Here is a 26749-nt window from a genome sequence, read left to right on the forward strand (position 1 = left end):
AGGGTTGGGCCCCAAAAGGGCAAAATTTTCTTATTTTAGCTTTAAAATCCTACTCCTCCTTCATCCTTGGATGGATTTCATCCATATTTAGTGTGAAACATCATTAGGTAAGGACATTTCATATTTTATATATTTGAGATAGGTGTGACCCCTAGGGCTGAGGGGGTGGGGCCCCAAAAGGGCGATTTTCTTATTTTAAGCTTTAAAATCCTACTCCTCCTTCATCCTTGGATGGATTTCATCCATATTTGGTGTGAAACATTATTGATGAAGGACAATCATATTTTATATAAATGAGCTTGGTCCGACCCCTAGGGGCTGAATGGTGGGGCCTCAAAAGGGCAAATTTTCTTAATTTTAGCTTTAAAAACCTACTCCTACTTCATCCTTGGATGGATTTCATCCATATTTGGTGTGAAACATCATTTGGGATGGACAATCATATTTTATATAAATGAGCCTGGTCCGACCCCTAGGGGCTGAGGGGTAGGGCCCCAAAAAGGCAAATTTTCTTAATTTTAGCTTTAAAATCCTACTTCTCCTTCATCCTTGGATGGATTTCATCCATATTTGGTGTGAAACATTATTTGGGACGAGGACAATCATATTTTATATAAATGAGCGTGGTCCAACCCCTAGGTGCTGAGGGGTGGGGCCCCCAAAGGGCAAAATTTTCTTTATTTTAAGCTTTAAAATCCTACTCCTCCTTCATCCTTGGATGGATTTCATCTATATTTAGTGTAAAACATTATTGGGGAAGGATAATCATATTTGATGTAAATGAGCGTGGTCCAACCCCTAGGGGCTGAGAGGTGGGGCCCCAAATGGGGAAATTTTCTTAATTTTAGCTTTAAAATCCTACTCCTCCTTCATCCTTGGATGGATTTCATCTATATTTAGTGTAAAACATTATTGGGGAAGGATAATCATATTGATGTAAATGAGCGTGGTCCAACCCCTAGGGGCTGAGGGGTGGGGCCCCAAATGGGGAAATTTTCTTAATTTTAGCTTTAAAGTCCTACTCCTCCTTCTATATTCAATTATATTTTATATAAATGAGTCTGGTCTGAACCCTAGGAACTGAGGGGTGGGGCCCCAAAGGGCAAATTTTCTTAATTTTAGCTGGCTCACTTCCTGTTTTAAGGTTTCAGTCTCCGATCTCAATAAAAATTGGTCTATAGGGGTTTTAATTGATGCCGAACAACATGCAAACATTTTCGTAAAGATCTTGGTATTCCAAGATGGCCGCTGGCCCACTTCCTGTTTTAAGGTTTCAGTCTCCGATCTCAATGAAAATTGGTCTATAGGGGTTTTAATTGATGCCGAACAACATGCAAACATTTTCGTAAAGATTTTGGTATTCCAAGATGGCCACTGGCCCACGTCCTGTTTTAAGGTTTCAGTCTCCGATCTCAATGAAAATTGGTCTATAGGGGTTTTAATTGATGCTGAACAACATGCAAACATTTTCGTAAAGATTTTGGTATTCCAAGATGGTCGCTGGCCCACTTCCTGTTTTAAGGTTTCAGTCTCTGATCTTAATGAAAATTGGTCTATAGGGGTTTTAATTGATGCCGAACAACATGCAAACATTTTCGTAAAGATCTTGGTATTCCAAGATGGCCGCTGGCCCACTTCCTGTTTTAAGGTTTCAGTCTCCGATCTCAATGAAAATTGGTCTATAGTGGTTTTAATTGATTCAGAAGGGGAACTTTAGGTAAGGACAATCATATTTTATAAAGGACCGAGGTAAGACCCATGGGGATAGTATGACCGAGGTCCAAAATGGGAGCTTTGCTGAAATGGCTTTAAATCTGACTCCTCCTTATATTAATCCTTGAATGGGTTTCGACCATATTTGGATGAAGGGCTACCAAGTTTGTTCAACAAATGACATTTACCTTTTTCAGAAACTTACATATTCAACTAGGGAGTTCCTTGTATTGTTTATATTAATCGTTAACCAATACTTTATACTGTGACTTTGTTGTTTTGTGCCATGAGTCAGATGACCGTTAAGGCCCATGGGCCTCTTGTTTTATACAAGAAAAAAAGTCGCCACAAATAAAAATTTGGGAAAGTGTTTTTCTCGACCCCAAAAAAATCAGAAAAATAGGGATATTTGCATAATTTGCTAACTTTGAAACCAAATATAAACTTTCATGGTTATCATGAGATAGTAGAAAATTATTGTATTGCAAGAACGTTATAAGGACAGCACAGATTGCGTTATAAGGACAGCACAGATTGCCAAAAATATAAGTTGAAATCAACACGGAAGAAGTATGACAACATGAAAATAGCATAAGTATGTCCTTTGTAACAGCCAAATATGCTTTTTTTTGGATTGTTTAAGATAATTTCAACAATACCATTGATGATTAAAGGCTTTAAAAGTAAAACATTTTACTTCCACTACCTGAGATAACATGGTTGCCTCAAAGTTGGTCTTTTGGCCTTTTTAGGTCACCTGAGACGAAGTCTCAAGTGACCTATTCTAATCGCCTTTTGTCCGTCGTCGTCCGTCGTCCGTCGTGCGTCGTCCGTCGTCCATCGTGCGTCGTCCGTCGTCCGTTGTATGTCCGTAAACAATTTACATTTTCGACTTCTTCTCAAAAAACCACTGAAGCAAATTCAATGAAATTTTGCACAAACCTTCTAAGGCTATAAGGCCAATCAAAATTGTGAATTATATGGTCCCCAACTCCCTGGGGGCTGTGGGAGGGGCCAAAAGAGGTTAAAATTGACTATAATTTCAAAAATCTTCTTCTCCACTCACAGATGTGATGGAATCAATTACTCTTCATAGATAGAAAGGTCTAAAGGTCCTTTACAAAAATTGTGAATTATATGACCCTGGGGTCTCAGGTTTCCCCTTGGGGAGGGGGGTTAAGTTTACTATAGTTTATATAGGGAAAACACATTTTTGAGCATTATTTGGTCATTTGTAAAAGGAAATGAGTCAAATGTTATCAGAATTATCCCTATGAAATGGTCATTGAATCCTATAAACAAATTTTCCATGGCTGACTCCCAGGGGCCTTATGGGTGGGGCCAAAAGGGGTCAAATAAGCTAAAACTTCAAAAATCTTCTTCTGAAATTCTGGAACTGGTAGAATCAAATACTCTTCATAGATGGAAAGGTTTTAAGGTCCTTTACAAAAATTTGTGAATTATATGACCCTAGGGTCTTGTGTTTCCCCCTGGGGAGGGGGTCAAGTTTTACTATAGTTTATATAGGAAAAACACATTTATGAATGTTATTTGCTTATTTTTTCATAGGAAATTAGTCAAACTGGGTTAGAATTATTAGCCTGAGATAGCATTTTATCGTCATATCCATATTGGTTCCTGGCCGACTCCCAGGGGCCTGAGGGGCCGGGCCAAAAAGGGGTCAAATAGGCTAAAACTTCAAAAATCTTCTTCTGAATTCACAGATTTGATGGAACTAAATACTCTTCATAGATTGGAAGATGTTATGAGCCCTTTACTACAAATTACATGTGAATTTCATGCCCTCTGTGGATCTCAGATTTTTCCCTGGGTGAGGGTTACAATTTACTATATATCTATATAGATGGAAAAACACGTGAACATTATTTGGCGAGTAGTGATTAATAGGAAATGAGTCAAACATGGGTGTTTGAATTACTAACCTTGAAATAGCGCCGTTTTAACACCATACTCCTTGTTGGTACGTTGGTTGACCCCCAGGGGACCAGAAGGGGCGGGCTGCCAAAATGGGTCAAAATGGCTTAAATTTCAAAACATCTTCATTTCCTGACATGCCAAGGTTTGATCGGAACCCAAATTATTCTCCTTAAGATAAAAAATGTGTAAATCTTCATAAATATCACTGGACCCTGACCGGACTTCTAGTTTGGTAGACAAAATATCTGTGAATTTCATCACCCCAGGGTCTCCAATTCTTCCCTGGGGAGGGGATGAAAATTTACTTCAGTTATGATGAAAAGAGGAAAAACAAATATTTTGTTCATTTTTGTGTATTCAATATGTCACACCTGATTGACTTTTGAATTATCATAGTGAGATGACAGTTGGAACATCACTTCTAGATTGAGCCATGTTATGGCCCAGGGGCTTCAGGGGACGGGGGTCAAAAAGGTCAAAATGACAGAAAATTCTTTAAATTCTTCTTTTCAATTTAGAAGATATGATTACAATTAGATTTAGTCACACGAAACTGATAGGTCTTAAGATGCTTTGCATAAATTGTGAATTCTGTGACTCATGAGACTTTGGGAGGCGGAGTCAGTTTGGCTATGCATAGTTACATTTGAATAAATATTTTTTAGTTATTTGTAGAATTGTCATTCTGTTCTTCTTTTAATTTTTTCTTTAAAAACTTTTCAATACAAAAATATTTATTTGAAAGTTATTAAGACAGAAAGCCAGGTGTAAAAAAAAAAAATAGTTAAAAAATAGTTTTAAAAAAATCAATTAGGCAAGAATTGGGATTTGAACTCAAAATATTGTCTATGTATCTCTGTAAGGTAAGGGAGATAAACTCAGCTAAGAATATCCTTAACAAACCGGAAGTTGATAGAATTGTGGGATATATGCAACAAGGTAACATGGCAAGGATGGCATGCCGTTTCAAGAATAAGTCTGTGCAAATAACATCTAAAAACTTTAATTCTAGATGTTTTTATTGTATTTTTTCTCGAATTGAGATTATATATATTTCAACAGTTTTCTCTTTGACATTGTACGTCATTCCTGCCATGATTAATTCTCTTGGATATTTTTTGGACATTAGTTGGTTGAAAAAAAACGCCGAATTGTTGATTCTTTGTTCCAGGGCCAAAGCCTACTTCACAACAGACCATGGATAATTCCCCATAAAAAATGAGTTATTGTCTATCATATATTAATAGTCTATAAATGGCAATACAGCATGGATCTGTCAAATATTGTTTCAACAATATGTTTTGTATTAGGTTTTTAAGCTCCCGAATTTCTATTAAATTGACAATTTAATATTGTACTCGCACTTTTGAAAAAGTGAGGATACCAGTATAACTCATGACTTGGGTGCAATATGTTTGTTACATGCTATAAGTGCCTATAATTTTTACACTACAACCTTTCCCTATCAGTCACCTTCAGAATAATGTAAATTTAGGCAAAGCTATTCTGAGAGCTGCTGCAAGTTAATCCATTGTTTGTTTATTGTTTTTTTAACTATTACCAAATATAAATACATGATTGTTATGAATGCAGTTTAGATGCCATGTATATAATTAAAGGATATCTTAACGGCGAAAGAGTTATCTCCCCTGACCCAACAGGCTATCAATATCGTGTGTTAACTTAAGTTTTTAAAATGCTTATTGTGCACATTATTGACTTACTGTACGGCTTGAAACCATTTTTATACTAGAATGATAGCCTTGCTGAATTACTAGTATTGAGTTTATAACAAGAAAAACAATATTTAGCATAAAATACTTCTACTTTCACTTTATGCAAAGATATGTGACGGCGGCTACAAAGTATACCTCAACGTCATTCTCTGTCAACAGGCAGAAAGTTCTGAAGCAAATGGTCACGTAAAACTGCTTTTAAGTTAAGATTCAGGCCAAAATGTAAATGTTTGATTCACTTAAGAATTAAATTGGAAGGTTTATGCTGGATCTTGTTGAGATTTCCGTTTTCTGTTTATGAGAATGTTTTCCAACTCTACATATACAGGGCATCCATTAACCTGAGACCTCGGGTCATTGCACAGCAAAATTTATTCTGACGCACGAGCTGTGCATGCCGTGCGTCAATCTGACGCTTCACATTTTTACTACCACTGCCCATCAGACTTGTGTATGTGTGTGTATTATTTGATGGCCAGCCCTCAATAAAGTGTATATTAGCTAGGGTCAGTGACACTAATTGGTAGAACACACCCCACGCCAAATAAAAGATTCACTCAACTGTGACATAACCCGACCGTAATCTACTAATTGGAGCACAGGTAAAGAAGTCAAACCTCTACTGAGTTCCTATACCTACCTCTAGTTTGCTAATACTGCACTTTGTTATCAGCAATCACATTGTAATCAAAGCTTTATTAGATTCCCATTTCACTAAATTAATGTTACATAACTTGCAATCAGGTATACAACAGAGTTGAGATTGTAGATAGGCCAAGCTTAGTGCATGCTGCAGTAGCCATTTTGTTGTTAACTTGAATAATCTTGCGTGTGCATTACCCACAAACCATCAGCTTGGGAGTGTGAGATGCGTAAATCGTTCCTGTTACCGCTTCTTATTTGTTTTTTGGCGGCAAATATGAAAAGAGGATTGACGTGGAAAAGAAACACAAATGAAATAAAAAACATTGTATTTATTTTTAAAAGGTAGTTTAAATTTTAGAAATGCCATTCGTCTGTCCGTCCGTTAGCAATTCTTGTTATCACTATTTCTCAGAAAGTACTGAAGTGATCATTCTCGAATTTCATATGTAGGTTGCCCTAGGGCCCCTTGTTGTGCATATTGCGTTTTGGGACTGATTGGTCAACAAGATGGGCGTCAAACAGCCATCTTTGATTTTGATTGTTAAAGTTTGTTATCACTATTTCTCAGGGCCGCCAGGAAGCCATCTTAGATTTTGATTAGTTAAAGTTTGTTATCGCTATTTCTCAAAAAGTACTGAATGGATCTGTCTCAAATTTCATTTGTAGGTTCCCCTAGCTATAGGGCCCTAGTTATGCATATTGCATTTTGAATTGTAATTGATTGGTCAACTATTCCTTAGAAAGTTCTGAAGCGATCTTGTCTCAAATTTATGTGTAGTATGTTTGAAAAAGTTTGAAAAGCGGGGAAAAGATCCCTCTTTCCATTGTCAGACATAAATCATTCTTTGGTGGGCGCTAAGATCCCTTTGGGATCTCTTGTTCCATGGTTAGGATATGGGGACACCATAAACGCAAACCCTGATTGCATTTGCTTAAACATTGCAATTAAATGCTTCATCATTGCAATTACCCGGTATATAAGAAAATACTATTTAGTTATTGTGCGGACAATGTGTTTTCATTATTAAACAGAATTGTAATACATTTAAAGGTCAAGTTGCTATAACCACTGTAATTGTCTTCTGGCTTCATTTAGTCACTTTACATGTGGATTTCCTTAGAAATTTTTGAATACTTTTTTAAATGATTATGTACCATAATACTATGTTTTCGCTGTCTGTTGTGAAGTCTTGTGTAATTCTTCTATATATGCACTAATTCAAATTGCATACACCATACAGGAAGTCACTGTCTAATCCAGTCAATCCTGTTTAATAGATTTTGTGATGATTTAGTGATACACCAACTGTGAATGAATAACTACATTATGTATTAACATTTTCTGTATTGGTCACGATATTCAAAGCATCTTGTAGACTTTATAAACTTCTGTTACAATCCGAAGTCCATAAAATGCTTAGAATTTCAAGACCGATACAAGTATTTGTATGATGTGCAGCTTGAAGTTAACCTGAATTTTTTATTTAGCCAATAAATTTAAATGAAAGGAATGAAACGGATGACTTTTGAGTACTAGCCAAAGACAGCGGACAAATTTACAGCATTATTTAAATGGTTTATATTTGATTTATTTCATACAGGGTTGTGGATATATCCGCAGGTTATTATGTGTGTTTATACTTTCCTTTTCATTTTTATAGAATTTTTACCAGCAGTTAAGTTCCTACATGTAAGATGTAACTATCTTATTTGTTGTGTGCAAAATATCTTGTAGCAAAGGCCATATATATATATGTACATGTACGGGAAATGAGGGTTTTAGGAAGTAGTTCGTGAGCACTTGATATCTAACAGACATATTTCTAGTTTAAAATGAGTAGCGATGCGATAGCGGTATCAAATACCGGTATCCAACGCTAGGAGTCAATATGTAATTGTCACTTTTCCTGGCTGAATTTTATTTCCCAGGTTTTCTCTTATTAAAAAGGGAGGTTTCTGATTATGACTAATACATATAGTTTGTTATTAAGATAATTTGGACATTGCATTTGATAAAAAGGTCGCTTTTTATATTTTGCAGAAAGATGCCTCGTAAAAAGACATGGAAGACTTCCCTGGCGAAGAAGAACAACAGAAATAGACTCGTGGATACTGGCCACGTAAAAAATAGTACCTATGACATTACGAGTGACTGTGTGACGAGTGACGGACCTGTTAGACTTGTGGATCCTGGCCACAGTAAAAACAGGACCATGAGACGGGGGGATACCGCCTCCTTAAAAAGGGTACCATGTTTGCCTTCGGGCGCCTATAGCTTGTATGAACAGCCTTCGGGCGCCAAAAACTTGTCTTAACAGCCTTCGGACGCCAAAAACTTGCCTAAACTGCCTTCGGGCGCCAAAAACTTGCCTGAACTGCCTTCGGGCGCCAAAAACTTGCCTGAACTGCCTTCGGGCGCCAAAAAACTTGTCTGAACTGCCTTCGGGCGCCAAAAACTTGTATGAACTGCCTTCGGGCGCCAAAAAGTTGTATGAACTGCCTTCGGGCGCCAAAGCGTTGTATGAACTGCCTTCGGGCGCCATGAACTTGCTAAATGAGCCTTCAGGCACGATTAACATGCCAAATGAGTCTTCACTAACCACGAAAATGAACTTTGGTTCAGTTCACCAAGCAAGTGAAATATTTCCAACAGTTTCAAGAGGAATGCAGTGTACTTGCAACAGTTTAGTTTCACTGATCTCTGTAAAAATGAGCATTACCAAACATCAAAACGTCAAAACGTTGATGATATTCTCTTAGCTGGTGATGAGTTATTCAGAATAAGAATGGCAGAATTAAAATCAACAAACACATTTGTTTCAAAAATGCTTCAGTTTAAAGAGCTACCTTTGATTGTTTCCCTGTCGGGTAAAAACTTTAAAGTTCAGTACCATGATCAGATATATGGCTGTGTTACACATTCTGATTGGAATGATTCACAAGATAGCTTGAACCTACAGGAAGGTGTTGACAGATTATTTTCTAATCACAATGAAGGTCTTATTATTGTTGGAGGGATTTGTTCAGCTTTGTATCTAGATAGCAACAAAAACCCGTCAATATTTGATTCACACTCCCATGGTTCAGATGGCCTATCATGTGTTGATGGAAGAGCAGTTGAAATGAATTTTCAAAATACACAACATTTGGTCGATTTCATGTTTTCATACTATCGAAGTGCAAATATCTCCATGAACAGTCACTGCCAGTTTGAAATTCAACCAGTTACTATTTCCAAACAGACTTCAGGGAGAAAATCATTGCTTGACAAATACTTTGACTTTCAAAATGAAAAGGCATTATTGAAAGAGGAACAATCATCAGCAAAGAGAAAAATGTATATGAAACACTATATGCAGAAAAGAAGGGAATGTTCAAGTTTTAGGGAAAGACAAAATCGCTGTTGTGTAGAGAGCAAACAAAAAGCTAGAGAAAATCCAGAATATAAATTGAAAGATCGAGAAAACAACCACAAAAGAATTAAGAAGGCTAGACAATGTGAGGAGTTTAGAGAATCTGAACTTAAAGCAAAACAGAGATCCAGAGAAGAAATAGAAACAAAACAAAAAGAAAGAAAAAGCACACTTAAAGCTATGACAAAGGCCAGACAAAACAAGGAATTTAGAGAGTCTGAACTTAAAGCAAAACAGAGATCAAGAGAAGAAATAGAAACAAAACAAAAAGAAAGAAAAAAGCACACTTAAAGCCAAGACAAAGGCCAGACAAAACAAGGAATTTAGAGAGTCTGAACTTAAAGCAAAACAGAGATCAAGAGAAGAAATAGAAACAAAACAAAAAGAAAGAAAAAACACACTTAAAGCTATGACAAAGGCCAGACAAAACAAGGAATTTAGAGAGTCTGAACTTAAAGCAAAACAAAGATCAAGAGAAGAAATAGAAACAAAACAAAAAGAAAGAAAAATCACACTTAAAGCTAAGACAAAGGCCAGACAAAACAAGGAATTTAGAGAGTCTGAACTTAAAGCAAAACAGAAATCAAGAGAAGAAATAGAAACAAAACAAAAAGAAAGAAAAAAACACACTTAAAGCTATGACAAAGGCCAGACAAAACAAGGAATTTAGAGAGTCTGAACTTAAAGCAAAACAGAGATCCAGAGAACAAATAGATACAAAACAAAAAGAAAGAAAAAAGCACACTTAAAGCTATGACAAAGGCCAGACAAAACAAGGAATTTAGAGAGTCTGAACTTAAAGCAAAACAGAGATCCAGAGAACAAATAGATACAAAACAAAAAGAAAGAAAAAGCACACTTAAAGCTAAGACAAAGGCCAGACAAAACAAGGAATTTAGAGAGTCTGAACTTAAAGCAAAACAGAGATCAAGAGAAGAATTAGAAACAAAACAAAAAGAAAGAAAAAGCACACTTAAAGCCAAGATAAAGGCTAGACAACGAAAGGAATATTGTGATCTTGAAATAGAAATGAAAAGGCTTTTAAGGAAGAATCCTTTGCAGTTGGAAAAAGAAAGATTAAAAAAGCAAGAAAATCGGAAAGTTCACCGACAAATGGAGAGGTGTAGAGACAAACTTTCTAAAGCTACAAAAAGAAAAACGTTTGCATTGGTAGACCATGAAAGATTACTAAACAAAAAAAGACACATAGGTTGTACAATTGATGAATCGATTGTAAAGTTTCATGCTAGAGTAGCAAATGGCCCAATATATGCTTGCTCCTGTTGTCATCAAACATGGTTTCGCAAAAGTGTTGTCCAACTTGACAAGGCCCACATTACATTGGAGAGCAGACAACTATGTACTGATCTTACATCTGTTGATGGAAAACAATGGCTTTGTTCCACTTGTCTGGCATCATTAAAAGAAGAGAAGGTACCAAAATTGTCAGTAAAAAATGGGATGTTGTGGCCCAAAAAGCCCGAGGTTCTGAATTTGCATCCACTAGAAGAAAGGTTGATATCACAACGGATACCTTTTATGCAAATACGTGAACTTCCCAGAGGAGGTCAATTATCTGCGAAAGGAAATATTGTTAATGTACCTGTTGACATACAACCTACTATTAACGCACTTCCGAGGCAAGTGGATGAACATGTAACAATTGCAGTGAAATTAAAGAAACGGTTATCTCACAAGTCATCATGTTTTTCTGAAAACATTCGCCCCAAGGTTGTGCTCAAAGCTCTAAAATGGTTGATGGAAAACAGTGAATTATACAAAAGTGAAAACATCAAAATTGATGAAACATGGGAGAAAAGAATCACAGAAGCCAATGATGAGCTTATCACAGAATTAACAGGAAGTTCTCGTTCAAAAGATGACAGAGATTCTGAGGAGGCATCTGATGATTTTTGTGAAATTTCTGCAGATGATGGAACTCAGGGCAATACAGATACATTAGTGGATGACACAGATTTTGACACAAACAAAATATATGTATTTGCTCCAGGAGAAAACCAGAAACCTATTAGCTTATATGAAGACAAAGATGCAGAGTACCTTTGCTTTCCTTCAATTTTCTGTGGACAGCGAAGATTGGACAATGAAAAGAGACACAAAAATGTACATTACAGTGACATTGCAAAATGGGGAATTGAGAAGTGTTGACAGAAGAGCTGCTCAGTCTGTTCCAAATATCTTTTTCAAATTGAAGAAAATCCAGATCAAGCAAGTTAGTGACAAGGTCAATCTTGCTGTTAGAAGATGTAAATCAGAAGGAAAAAAGATAACTGCTGGACAAGTTAGAAATCAGTTCATCTGCAAATGAAATTGTCAGACTAAACGAAGGCTACTACATTTTTAGAACATTGAGAAACTCCCCTGCATACCTGTCATCTAAGAAAAAAGATGCATTTGCCATGATACGACAGCTTGGTCTACCTACGTGGTTCATGTCATTGTCATCAGCTGACACAAGATGGCCAGACCTTTTGAGAACACTGGCAACACTAGATGGTACTATTCTGTCAGATGAAGACCTTGAATCAATGGACTGGAACAGAAAAACCAACTTGGTCAAAAAGGATCCCGTGACCAGTGCCAGATTTTTTGACAACAGAGTACGCGAATTCATCACATCTTTCTTGAAAAATGATCACAACCCTATCGGAACTGTAACAGATGTTTTTAGAAGAGTTGAGTTCCAAAATAGAGGTTCACCACACATACACATGCTTCTGTGGACAAAAGATGCACCAAAGTATCCTAACGATGATGAGAGTTCAATAGTAGAATATGTTGACAAATATGTCACTTGTTCACTACAAACGGATGATCCTGAACTTCAAAATCTTATTGATCTCCAAGTACACAAACATTCAAAAACCTGTAAAAAAGGTGGTAAATCAGTGTGCAGGTTTGGTTTTCCTCTACCACCATTACTACAAACTATGCTTCTTGAGCCTCTAGAAACTGACGTTGACGAGTATAGAAAGAAGTACAAAGATCTGCAACAAAAGATGAATGATTACAAAGATGGCTGTGACTTGGAATTTGAAACTTTCCTCCGTGATATTGCAGACATGCCACTTGAAGAATACATCAAGTGTATAAGAGCGTCACTGAAGGGTCCCAAAAGTTTTCCTCAAAAGACGCCCATCAGAAATGAGAGTGAACTATTATAATCCAGCTGTTCTCAAAGCTTGGACCGCAAATTTGGACATTCAGTTTGTGCTCGACCCATATGCCTGTGCAACTTACATTGTGTCATATATCAGTAAATCACAGAGAGGCATAAGTGCTATGCTAGACAAGGCATCAAAAGAAGCAACAGAAGGAAATATGGATTTGAAGCACCAAGTAAGGCATATTGGTAACAAATTTCTTAATTTTGTTGAGGTCAGTGCACAAGAGGCTAGTTACCTGATACTACAGATGCCTTTGACACAAGCTTCTCGAGAGGTGGCGTTTATCAACACCTCCACACCTGATGCAAGGGTCTTCCTTCTCAAAACAGAAAATGAACTGAATGAACTTCCAGAACATTCAACAGATATCCATGCAACAAGTATGATTGAGAGGTATTCAAAACGTCCAAAACAGTTAGAATTATGGTGTTTGGCTGATTATGTCTCACAACTAGAAGTGACATTTCCTAAAGACCTGGAAAAGCCAGTTCCAAAAGAAGAAAAAAATGATGACGATGATGAAGAAGAAGAAGAAATAACATGTGATGATCAGATTGACAAACAAGAAACATCACATAGTGAAATGGATGGTGAGGAATTCAGAGCAACAGATGTACTTGTAAAATTGAAAAATGGAATTAAAATTAGAAAACGTAAAAATGACCGCGTTATCAGATTTGTTGGATTTAGCAAAAAAAACCAATGCTGAAAACTATTACAGAGAGAAACTCCTTTTGTATCTGCCATGGAGAAATGAGCAAACAGATGTTCTTGGTAACTATGACACTTACGAGGAACATTACAGAAACAAAGCTGATGTAGTTCAAGTAAAGCAAAGGGTTTATGAACACTTCATGGAAGAGTTAGAACAAGCTATACAACAGGCAGAAGACGACTCGTGTGACTTTGATGAAGTTGCCCCAAATACCGAACACATTGAGGCTGAAGATGCAGATGTTGGTAGTACACCTTCTGAGGATTTTATCCATTTTGACCCCGATTCTGTTCAGCATAAACATGTTGACATTGGACCTGAACTTGGCCTAGGGTCAAAACCATCAGATGTGGAAACTAGTGCAGTTCGCTTGCCTGATAATGAGTACCACACACTGTTACAGTCTCTAAACCCCAAACAAAGAGAGTTTCACAATCATGTCACAAAGTTCATAAGAGATGAAGATGAACCATTGTTTGCCTTTCTCACTGGAGGAGCAGGAACAGGGAAATCTGTAGTAATTGATGCAGTGTATCAGACATTACATAGATTATTGTGCTCTGAAGAAGGGGAAGACCCTGAAGATGTCAGAATTATGTTATGTGCATACACAGGGAAGGCTGCATACAACATTGGTGGCACTACCATTGCTTCAGCGTTTCCACAAAAAAATGTATCAAACACAGCAACATATGCATGCTGACGAATTGAACTCTCTCAGAACAAAGTTCAGAAATTTGTCAGTTGTTATTATAGATGAGATTTCTATGGTTGGCAATAAGCTGCTAACATTTATCAATGAAAGGCTCCAACAAGTGAAAGGCAAAAAGACAGACTTTGGAGGAATCAGTGTTATAGCTGTAGGTGACTTGTATCAGCTTCAACCTGTTGCTGACTCTTGGATATTCAAAGATCTTTCAAGCCCTGGTCAAGGTTTGGCAACAAATTTATGGAAAAAACATTTCAAAGTGTTTGAACTTGATGAAATCATGAGACAGAAAGGAGATGTTCCATTCACTGAACTTCTCAACAGACTTCGACATGGTGAATTATCTCCACAGGACAAGTTACTGCTTTCAGAACGTAAGGTAGACCAGGGTCATGAAAGCTATCCCAGCTCTATTCCTCATCTCTTCATTGAAAACAGATTTGTAGATGACTTCAATTCAAACCTGATACAGAAACTTCATACAAGTAAAGTGACAGTCAAGGCTGATACAGACATTCTTTCACAAACTAAAATGTCAACAGAAGTGAAGAAAACCCTAGTTCAAGCCCTGCCTGACAAACAATCAACTACAGGACAGCTCAAAACTAGCCTCACAATAGCTGTCGACATGATATATGATATATCTGTGAATCTTGAAGTGAGTGATGGTTTGACCAATGGAGCAACATGTGTTGTTAAACATATTGAATACAAAGATTCCAATACACGACCTGCGATTGTCTGGGTTCTGTTTAATGACCACAAAGTCGGAGTGAGCCGACGAAATCAATACAAGCACCTTTATACATCAGGTATTCATGAGAATTGGACACCAATCTTTGAAACAAAAAGAACTTTTGTATACAACAGAAAAACTTATGAAAGAATTCAATTCCCTCTTCAACCATCTGCAGCAAAAACAGTACACAAAGCTCAAGGTGCCACTCTGACTGATGTTGTGGTCAGTTTGAATCAAACAAGAGTTCGAAAGATACCACATATCCATTATGTTGCACTTTCTAGAGTAAAATCCTTGAATAAGCTACATATCCTTGATTTCAATGAGCTAAGCTTGGCCAAAGATGAAGCAGTTGATTCAGAAATGCAAAGACTCAGAGAACATGTGTTAAAACTTTGCTTCAGACCACTGTATGACATTGAAGCAGAAATAAAATGTCTGTTCAACAATGCACGATCTCTTCACAAACATTTTGCCGACATTAAGTCTGATCCGAATGTCTGTGCTGCAGACATAATTGGAATAGCAGAATCCAGACTTTGCAACAGAGATACTGATGACACTTTTGCTTTAAGCGATTACCAAATTTACAGGAATGATTCTCACTGTTCAGGTACAAGGCCACACCATGGACTTGTTGTGTATGTCAAAAGAAACCTTGAAGTGCTAACATCCTTGTCATTTTCTTCTGAAAATGTAGAGCTATCTTTTCTGGTAGTGAAATTGTCTTCCACAATTCTACAGTATGTAGCTGTCTACAAAAAGCCTTCATGTTCATTCTCAATGTTCTCAGGTTTTGTTGAGACAAACTTGCTGCCTCATATTGATCCCCAAAAGGCGATTATGATAATGGGAGATTTCAATGTTGATCTGCAAAAGCCAACAAAGTCCTTTCTTGACTTTATGGAAAACACATTCAGATGCAAACAGGTTCTTGATGAACACACCACAAAGTCCCACACACAAATAGATCATATCTACACAAATGCATTATTCATACAAAATGGTGTCCTTGAGGCATACTGGTCTGATCATAATATGATTTACAGTGCCATTAACTTACAGTAAAGAATAAAACCCGCCAATACTATAATCTCTATCAAGCATGCTTTGCTCCATTCACATTGAGTGAATGGTGCAAAACATACTTGGTAGAGAACAGAGTGGTTTAAATAAGAGAGGGTTTCCACTCAATTTATTAGAAGCCTGTGTAATCATCTTAAAAGTATAAGGTAGCCTTATAAGGTAGCCTATCCATTAACTCTCAAAATGGATTACATAGGTTTCTGTAATTGTGAAATGTTCATAATTTATCAAATTCTTCTAGCATTTTGTTGTACTTATTACTGTTTAATATATCAACCATATTTTTGATATGATTGGTAAGAACTCAAATGAGGGGGTCTCAAGGTTTTAGAGTTGAAAAAGTATTCGAAAACTTATGGTAATTACTTTCATTCTAAAACGAAGATGAAACCTGAGAAAATATGCTGTTGTGTTGAGTGACAGTGACAACAAAGGATGGCTTAACATGCATCAAGAATTTAGAATACAGAAGTTATTGATGTTCAACTACATTTTGTAAAGTAAAATGTTTTTCATCTAAAAGAAGAAAAAGTTAGAGAAAAAGTGCTGTTGAAATTTTATCTTCTTCACTGCTGTTGCACTATATTAATTTGTTTTGTTGATGAATAGAAATTAATGTTTGCATTATTCTTGTGTGTACAATTTACATGCTACAGTAATTGGATAGTTTATATTCATTGATTAAGGTTGTATATGTATACACATGCATGTCGCTAAAAATTGCTAAAAACTTTCGTATTATTTGATGTAATTTTTAAAATGCATCAAAGCGAAATGGTTACTGATATACATACTTCCAATCAATTATAAGTTAATTAATTTATCTGAAACTTCATACCACCAAATGCTATAATGTACAATATACATACAATACCTCTAATTATTAAATGAAAGTTGTTTAACTCATTATGGTTGTAGTTGCTTTAGAATTTTTTATCATGTTTATGATTTGCAGACGTTAACATTTTTATGACATTATTATATGATAATGTTCAGTATAATGAGTCTTGTAAAATGGAATGATGTATAATAGTACATCATCATTGAAATTGAAATGTATTAATTTACAAATCAATATATATTTCTGAATAGTGCAATTGACAAATAGCCTTGATATATTTGAAAGTGTATATTTATACATATAAAAGTTATCGAATATCTGTGTGATTGCACTCACATTATTGAAATATTTTTTCATTTACCAATTGACATATTACATGATGATTATACTATCTACAGATTTACTAGTCTGATCCATAAAACTAAGTACCACCATGGTAAGTATACATGGAGGGTGTCACTGGCCTGTCCGTAAAGGACGGTAAACTTCCCTCCATAAAACAAGCTGATGCGGGTGGAACTAAAGCTGAAAGCAATCAAAATTTGCCAAAACCGAATATTTGGACAGACATATGTGATCATCATGTTTCGTGCTTACAATATACCTCAGATATGAAGGAAATAGTATATGTGGTGCATAAACAAGGTATTCAAGGCTTTTTATGGAAAAATACATTCTCATTTTGCTTGGAATATTTGTGATTTAATTTTGCTTAAGTCGATACACATGTTTATGGTTTGTGTTTCACAAAGACATACAATGTAAATAAATGTTTAAAAAAACTACATTGTTTATCATTCTTTCCAATTAGTACATTAGTCTTGCATCAAAAGATATCATCTGTAAGCATGTTTGAATATGCATTCTTGAACTAATATAAGGCAATCAAATAATAAAAAGTATCTACTACTTGTATATATGTTACTTTAGTTTGTTTTCGGAGTTTGAACATCCTGTTAATCATCAGCAGTCATTTAAGGACATGTGAGATTTTAATAGTTGAGACAACCGGATTACCTTGAGGATATCCTACAATCTACCACATTGTCATGATTTTTCTAAACAATACGACATTTGAAAAATTATTTTAAAATCCAGATATTTATTAATAAAAGGTTTTATTAGTAAAAGTCACCATTTTTTTTCAATAATATTTCAAATCTCGTATTTTCTGAAAAAAAATCACATGACTGTTAGGTATATTCATCAGTCCATCCACCAAACACAAAAAATGTACGACCACATTTATTTTCATTGAGTTGGCCCCCTTTGCAATCTATAGCCAGAACTACTTTACATAGAATTGGAGCTCATGCAATCATTACACAGAGCTTATCAAGTTCACATTTGTCCAGAAATATACTGTAATGAAAAATAGTCTAAGGACCTTTGGTATTTATTTGATGTTGATATACTTCTGTTGTCAGACGAGTCTCATTAAAGTAACCTACGCTATCTACAAATGTATTCAAATTAAAGCAATATCTGTGAGTACACATCCTGTCAACTGATCAGGTGACCGTTAAGGCCCATGGGCCTCTTGTTTCTTAATCTGGTCCCCTTTTGCGCTTAAACTTTCGTTTTCTTACCAGTTTAAGCGCTCAAGTGATAAGGATTTCAGCGTGTCTATAAGCACAAACCAGAAACGGGAAGGGAAAAATCGGACTTTCGTTCTTCGGATTTCCGAGCATCTGAAATAGGGGCGGTATTTTTTTTATTGAACAAAAAAACTAATTCAACTATTCCTGTCGTTTAAAGATAAAACTTGTTATTCATCCATGGGTTGTACCATACGATCTCCAGTGGCGTAGGAAGATGAAACGTAATGGGGGCAAAGGTCCTCAATATTTCGACCCCCTCCCCCCCTCGCAAGCCCCGTATCCACGGTAGATAATTGATATATTTTTTCATATATTTTTACATACAATCCTTGTACACATCTATAGAAGTATTCCAAATTAAGGTGCGAGTTTGGGGGGGGGGGGGGGGGTCCGGGGTATGCCCTGGAAAAATATTACGATTAAGAATGACTGAGATGAGCTTTACGATGCATTTTGTTGAATTTGAGAGCGCCGAAGGCGCAAGATTTAGGTAAATGAAGAGTCTGGGGGTTGACCCGGGAAAAAAATTGCGATTTAGAATGGCTGAGATGGGTTTTATGATGTATTTTGATGATTTTGGGGGCGCCGAATGCGCGAGATTTTGGTGTTTGGGGGGTCCGGGGGTCTCCTCCGGGAAAAAATGTACGATTTAGAATCGTAGAGATGAGTTTTACGATGCATTTTGTTGAATTACGAGCGCCGAAGGCGCGATAATTTAGTTTATAAGGGGTCTGGGGGTCACCCCGGGAAAAAATGTACGATGTAGAATTGCTGAGATGAGTTTTACAATTTATTTTGATGATTTTAAAGCGTTCTTTACACGGTAATTTTTCTATTTAAAGTTACCCGCATTTAGAAATGATAATTGTGAGTGTTGTCATACCATTATGCAACCCAGCTCGATATGAACATACCGGATTCACACCATCGGCACATTATTGTGTAACTCAAAATAAATATGAATTGATTGTCTTGCTAAGACATATAAACAAATTAATCTTTTAAGAAGCATACTTTGAAAAAGTATAATCCCTTGATGGACATTTTAAGTCTAGTTCGTGTGTATTGAATTTTTATTATTAAGATTTGAACATTACGTACTTGAACGTTTTAGGAAACGCGCCGCGCAGCGGAAAATTTTCTAAATTGTAGTACAAAAATGTGAAAAAGGTCGCTTTTTTCTTTCAAATGTGCATTTTTAGAACATTTCACTCGGCGAAAATGGGGTGAGGGGCAGCAAAACGACATGTTTGCCCCCCCCCCGTCCTGGGGAACGGGGGGGGGGGGGGGGGGCAATTGCCACCCGCTTCCTACGCCCCTGATCTCTAAATCGTAAGTGATCGAAACCTCTGGAGTATCGAGGATGTCGATGGTAGAGCATCTTTAAATACTTTCAATCCATTAAAATAAGAAGCTCAAACTTTTCAATGATTGTAATAGCACAAAGTAAAATTACCGATGGTTGGCGGTCAACTGGTAGTACCTTTTAAAAACCCTATATAGATAATTCAAAAATTGGCCGAACATACTTAAAAAATTCAATAATGATGACAAAAATGTCAATATACTTCCTCTTTAAAGATGCTTCATCGCCGACAGAGCATAAATGATATCCATCATTTGAAACATAATTGGTGTTTTATCGTGTATATATATGCCTAAATAACACAAAAAATAACATTATATAATTTATTTCGCTTTTTGTGCATGCGCAATCATTACTTCATTCCATATAAGATAACGTGCCACGGAATTTTATCGGGATGCAATTAATTATTTTTCATATTTTTAACATGAAGTAAAATAAGAAGCTCAAACTTTTCAAAGGTGGTAATGGTGTAAAGTAAGTAACTTTTGAAACTGAAGAAAAATACGAAATCGTTTGCTCCTGTTTTTGATAGTGAAAAAATACCATTTGTCAGCGGTGGAGCATCTTTAAGAGTGCATGTTCTAATAGAAACGACTTTTAGTTTTTAAGCGTAAAACTGTAAAATAAGATTGACAATTTTGTATAAACCCAAAGTTATACCAGAAATACTGCACTTATCATACCTTCCTAAACAATCGAAAATAAATGTCACTGGTTATGTTAAACTCATGTGTGTAAAACTGTTTAAACCAATACACTTAAAGTTTACTTAAGAACTTAAAGGGACGTGAACCTTAAATAAAGCGTTTTGTATGCTTAGACATGGTTTTCAGATGTTTATTGAATATTTATTACAATGGTTGGTTATCTAACACGACAGGAAAACGTGGGGAATAACTACCCCAAAAATGATTAAAAAAAGACCGTCATATTCTATTTTTAGAAAACAAAACGAAAGCTGGCCGAAAGCGAGGTTATAATGAACAACAAACTTGCTGACATGATCTATGTCAATCGGAACACGGCATGATAAGTCTAGAAATATCCCAGCTGTTGTTGCATGCGTTCGATTTGAACGTTTTCGAATCTTCTATTGGTTCAGTTAATCGATATTGGACCAAATTTCTTACATGTATGATGTTGATATGACAGTTTTCTCATAATGGTACCAATATGATAGTAGTTTTAAAATTAGTAATAACTTTTATTTTTGTTTCAGAGGTGTAATGAGTTGCATTTGAACCGTTCCCTTCGAAATACACAGCATACTATGTTATTACTGAACTCTGAGACACGATTATATACGTGGAAATCTTCGTCTGAGCCTTGATCTAAGTGTCATTTTTTGGAAGAGGATTCATTGTTTCAACGTCTATCGTAGAGAAACCATCCAGGAACAATATACTCGTAACAGATTTGATTTTTGTATGTGTGTGAACCAAAACAGTACAATATGGAGGACACTGAAAATAAACAGTTCGAGTGTAAAATTTGTGGCAAGATATTTAGTTTGGCTGATCAAGACAATCATCTTAAAATACATGCAAACGAGAAACCTTACAAGTGCAGCTTCTGTGGCAAAGAATGTGGCCGACCAGGTTACCTAACTGTACACATTAGAACGCATACCGGAGAGAAACCATACGTGTGTAATACATGCGGTAAAGGCTTTATGAGTTCAGCAAATCTTGCGTCTCATCTCAAAGTACACGAACTTGAGACGAGTACACACTGTGATATTTGTGATATGAATTTCAGTACTCCAGATGAGCTTAAGGTACACTCAAGAACACACACTGAAAAACGTTTCAAGTGTGAATTGTGTGGCAAAGGATTTGATTCTTCGAGTTGTTTTAAAATGCATACAAAATTTCACGACAAAGGGAAGCCATACACGTGCGAAATATGTAGCAAAAGCTTTGTGGTACGCGCGTATTTAAAGGCACATCTTAGAACACACACCGACGAGAGACCATACAAGTGCGATACTTGTGGTAAGGCGTTTCGGAAGTCCACCCACCTTACTGCTCATACAAGAATACATACCGGTGAAAAACCTTTCAAATGTGATGTATGTGGCAAGACGTTCTGTACGTCAGGCGAGCTTGTGCTGCATGGAAGAGTCCATTCCGGGGAGAAGCCATACATCTGCAAGATTTGCAGTCAAGGATGTGTTTCTTCAAGTAGCCTCAAGGCACATATCAAAACACACTCAGCAGACACGTCTCACACGTGTAAGATATGTGGCAGAGGTTTTAAATCGCCAATCTACCTGAAGAATCATCTTAAAATACATGCCGAGAGAGAAAGGTCTTACAAATGTGGAATATGTGACTTAAGCTTTTTCACACCCCTGACTCTTAAGCAACATACGAAAAGACACGAAGACGATGTTCCTAGCCAGTGCGATTTATGTGATGAGGAGTTCCGTTCCTTAAAAGAACTCAAGCATCACAAAAAGACACACAACATCAAGAAGCGTTTCAAATGCGACATTTGCGATAAAACATTTAGTTCTTCAAGTTATCTTAACAACCATGTCAAATACCACGACGAAGAAAAGCCTTACAAATGTGATATCTGTAGCAAACGCTACGGTTTACTTGGGACGTTGAAGAAACATTTACTAATGCACGCAGATGAGAGAAAATTCAAATGCGACATATGCAGCAAGAGCTTTTTGACATCATCAGTGCTCAAGCAGCATAAAAGGAAACATACGGGAGAGAAGCCGTATAAATGTGAGATTTGTGGTAAGGGCTTTGTTTCCTCCAGTAGCAGAAAGATGCATCTAAGAACACATACTAAAGAGCAACCCCACAAGTGCGAAATTTGTGACAAACGCTTTAGTCAGTTAGGAAACCTAAACCAGCATCTCAGAGTGCATGCTGGAGAGAAAACATTCAAATGCGATATCTGCCGAAAAGGATTTGCTTCTTCAAGCGAACTTCAGCTACATCACCGATCGCATACCGGAGAGAAGCCTTTTAAGTGCGAAATATGTGGTAAAAGGTTTAGCTCTTCAGGTTGCATAAAGAAACATATGAGAACCCATACCCAGGAAAGGCCTTACAATTGTACTTTTTGTGGTAAAGGCTTTAACCAAGCAGGGAATCTTAAAACGCATATCCGTGTGCATACAGGAGAGAAGCCTTACAAATGTGATACGTGTGGTAAGGCATTTGGCCATTTAGATTCCCTTAAGATACATGTCAGAACACATACAGGAGAGAAGCCTTACAAATGCACCTTTTGTGGTAAAGGCTATAACCAAGCAGGGAACCTAAAAACGCATATCCGGGTACATACAGGAGAGAAGCCTTACAAATGTGATACTTGCGGTAAAGGATTTGCTCATTTAGATTCCCTGAAGAAACATGTCAGAAAAAATACCAAGGGGACGTTTAACAAATCTGTAATGTGTGGCAAAGGATTTAGCAAATCAGAAACTGTAGAAAAACACTCCGAACGTGTCGATTCTGGCGACGATATTTCGGGAGAAAATAACTGCCCTGTAACATTTGGGACAAACGTGATAAAGACTGAGGTCGATGATACAAGAAATGACAGAGAAACCAACAGAGGAAGGGAAACAACTCGCCTTAGTGAGTTTGGCGATGTAAGGGGGACAACTCGCCTTAGTGAGTCTGACTGCTTAAGGGATACAACTCGCCTTAGGGAGCCTGGCACTCTCGGGGAAACACACAACACTAACCGTGGTAGTTCCGATATTGTGTATCCTGGAATGCAGAAAATCAAGACTGAGGATGGTATTCCAGCGGTAACATATAGCGTAGAGAATGTCATGAAGCATTACAACGAAATCAATCAAATGTAAACTAAATCAAGTTCTAATTTCATGTTTTTTTCCAATATAATTGTTTTTATATTTTATTTTCAAACGGAAGAAAAAAAGTATTTTTCATTAAAGTTGATTCATACATACATATTTGTCTTTTATTTGAGTTAAAACGGACCCCAAAAACAGTTCTCTTCTAAAGTTTCTATTTAAAGTATGGACCCTTTTTGGCCCCCAAATCCTTCATTTTTTCAAACCTGTTATTTTGTGATTAAGTCCATGAAATCCAAATATCGGGAACATCCTTGATATAATAGGCATGGTGTTTCTGTGTCACTGCAGCTGCAGTTACTATGGTAAACATCCTAAACATGCATATATTATGCAAATGCGGAGATGTGGTCAATTTGTTTGGTATGTGTTTCATCTAAAAACCATTGAGTGCATCAGTGAACAATCCTTATATTTCTGAAGTGCTGACATATTATCAATAAGCATGAAGTTTGTTCAATATTTTGTTGTATTGTATCTTATGCAAAAACTAACGAAAATGGGCAAAAATGACTTAAAGCAAGAAATTGAATTTTTAACGAAATGATATTTTATGATTCTAACAGCAAATAAGATTACTCTTCACTTGAAATTATTTCACGGATTGAATTTTCGCGACTACATTGTTCCCCGAAATTGGAAAAAAATATTTCCTCCAAAAATATCAACAATACGACATATCTAAGTTAGCGATCATACAATAATATAAAAGATAAATAAACATTTGTATGTATATCTTTATATCTCTTTGACAAAGAGATTACTTGGAGTGGTCTTTAAAGAAGGCGATTCCGGAGCCGATTTAAGATACCCTATTCGGGGGGTCGAACATGTCTTGGTTTGTGAAGGTGTAATTTGGTATGCGAAGCAAATATGTCGTCGACAGCTCCGCTTCGAGGATCAACCGAGATTTGGAAATCATTCCTGTCCCTTCTATGCTTCATGCAATACTCTTATAGATATTGCGTTTGGATGATAAAATGATAGCAGTTTCTAAAAATACAAGAGATGATTGCTGTCTTCATTTAGCTAAAAATCTATTGAAGAAAAACCACGCGATTGTCACGCAAAAAAACAGCATCTGGGCATGGTACAGGACCTTGTTTGGCTGAATGTGAAATTGTAGTTCGTTAGAACAGTCGTATACTACACAGAATATATTATAGAAAAAAACCGGTGTAGTATCACATGGTGGTCGGATTATTTTTTCTGCACACATGAAATGTTGTACTTCCTGTTTGGATGTGTTACAGAGGCAGCGCTGGACCCAGAGAGAGAGAGAGATTAAAAGTGAGGAAATTCAAGAATTGTAAAGAAAATTATGATAGAACAGTTTCCTGAAGCCTACAATTGGCTCAACTAATTGGAAATTCACTTTATGTTATGACTTGACACAAATGGCACACGCCTTTCAAACACTGTTTAAGACTAACATTTTGCAGAATAGTTACAGGTTTAACCTCTTTCGCAAGTAGAAATTCATTATATATGGAAACTGGTTGGGACACATTATCTGAAAGACGTAAGCAGAAAAAAAATTATTATTTCATAAAATTCATCACAATATAGCTCCGTCTTATTTACATGACATTTTACCTGATAGGGTTAATGAAAGTACCATTTAATCATGATTATGTATCACCTAGGTGATGCCTAGTGCTATTTGAAAAATCGTTTCTTCCCAGTACGGTGAAACTTTGGAATTCATTAGATTTGGCAGTAAGATCTTCAGAAACTGTTTCAAAATTTAAAACCTTAATCAAACGGGAAAAGACTGTAGCAAGACGGTCAGTTGGAAACAGAAAACTTGATATTATGCATACAAGACTTCGTCATGGTTGCAGTGCGTTAAATGCTTACTTATTCAAAGTTAATTTAGTTTCATCACCATCTTGTCGTTGTTTATTTCCTAGAGAAAATGCATATCATTATTTTTTCCAATGTGACCAATTATTTTGAAGTTGATACTTAATGGTTCTGATTCACTCAGCCCGAAAGATAATGAAAGCATGCGCCTGACAATCCAAGAATATATAAAAAATACTAATCGTTTTGTTTGATCTAACAACATTCACTGGTTGCTAAATGATAATTGCTGGTATTTCATTTTCAAAACTTGTTTCATGATATGTATATTTTTTTCTTTCTAAAGAACATTAATACCAAAATGTATTTGTAAGATGTCTATTGCAAAATCATTATTATTATATATTATTTTAGATTGTTTACAAAATTAATGTTCAATTGTACGGAATTAGTCACGTCATGAATGTCAAATGTTAAAACAATTTTACAAAATGACACAATATGGCATGGTATTATGTCGAAGCTAGGCTAGACCGACGAAAAACGGCGACAGTGCTAATGAGAACCAACTTTATCACAAGAGCTCTTTGATTAATATCGACAGATATCTGATAGACTGATAGAAACATAAAGAGTTCATAAAAGCGAAACCAGGCATACTCAAACCTACAAGACTATCACGGAAAAGTCGGATTTAAATAAGATCGTATCTTACCTTTCTAGTGGCGCGAAAAATCCCATTATCCTACGTCAAAATATGTGGTTTAGATAAATCACATTGTCCACGTTGTCTCTCGTGGAATAGAATTCCATCATCAGCTAAATCACCTCAGCAGCGTCCTTCCCCAAGCGCTGATTCGGAACCGCATCACTACTATTGTAGGGTATCTACATTGCGCGATATTAACTGTTACTTCAAGAGATGTAATGATTAAATAATTTGAAAGTGTATGTTATTTTGTAGATTTTTACGTATAATACGTAAAAATCTACAAAATAATACGGTATTATTGCTAAAATAAAGTTTGATGTGGTATGAAATGTACTTTTGATTATTTTATTTATGATACCACGAGCAACTATATTATATCTGGAAAATATCCGCTGTTCTGGTATTTGTATATAAATGTACGTGCTGACGTCAGCGATGTGACGAGCGGCAAATTTAAACGCATTATCAGCGACGTTTCTTCAAAAAATAGTTGAATGTAAATATAAGCAATAAACAGTTACCAAATTATAGTATATAGTCAATATGAATACAATTTGAGTGACAGATAAATAATCATGCGGGCGACATTCAATTTATCTGTCACCCAAATTGTATTCATATTGACTATATACTACAATTTGGTAACTGTTTATTGCTTAAGAATATGTAAATTGGTATCAATTGGAAT

The 26749-nt window shown here is 36.2% G+C and overlaps 3 protein-coding genes across 3 annotated transcripts; all 3 read left to right on the forward strand.

The window, feature by feature from the left end:
* Positions 1-9223: 9223 nt before the first annotated feature.
* On the forward strand, positions 9224-9736 carry LOC138316422 (DNA ligase 1-like). Its single transcript, XM_069258116.1, has one exon. The coding sequence runs from the start codon at positions 9224-9226 to the stop codon at positions 9734-9736; it is 513 nt and encodes a 170-aa protein (XP_069114217.1).
* A 462-nt stretch (positions 9737-10198) lies between these two features.
* Positions 10199-11614, forward strand: LOC138316423 (glutamic acid-rich protein-like). The gene has a single exon (XM_069258117.1). It carries the CDS (start codon positions 10199-10201, stop codon positions 11612-11614), a length of 1416 nt encoding a protein of 471 aa, XP_069114218.1.
* Positions 11615-20917: 9303 nt separating this feature from the next.
* LOC138314369 (zinc finger protein 91-like) lies at positions 20918-23628 on the forward strand. The gene has a single exon (XM_069254670.1). The coding sequence runs from the start codon at positions 21147-21149 to the stop codon at positions 23529-23531; it is 2385 nt and encodes a 794-aa protein (XP_069110771.1). The 5' UTR covers positions 20918-21146; the 3' UTR covers positions 23532-23628.
* The last annotated feature ends 3121 nt before the right edge of the window (positions 23629-26749 follow it).

This window comes from Argopecten irradians, chromosome 2 (genome assembly GCF_041381155.1).
Source record: "Argopecten irradians isolate NY chromosome 2, Ai_NY, whole genome shotgun sequence".
NCBI lineage: Eukaryota > Metazoa > Mollusca > Bivalvia > Pectinida > Pectinidae > Argopecten > Argopecten irradians.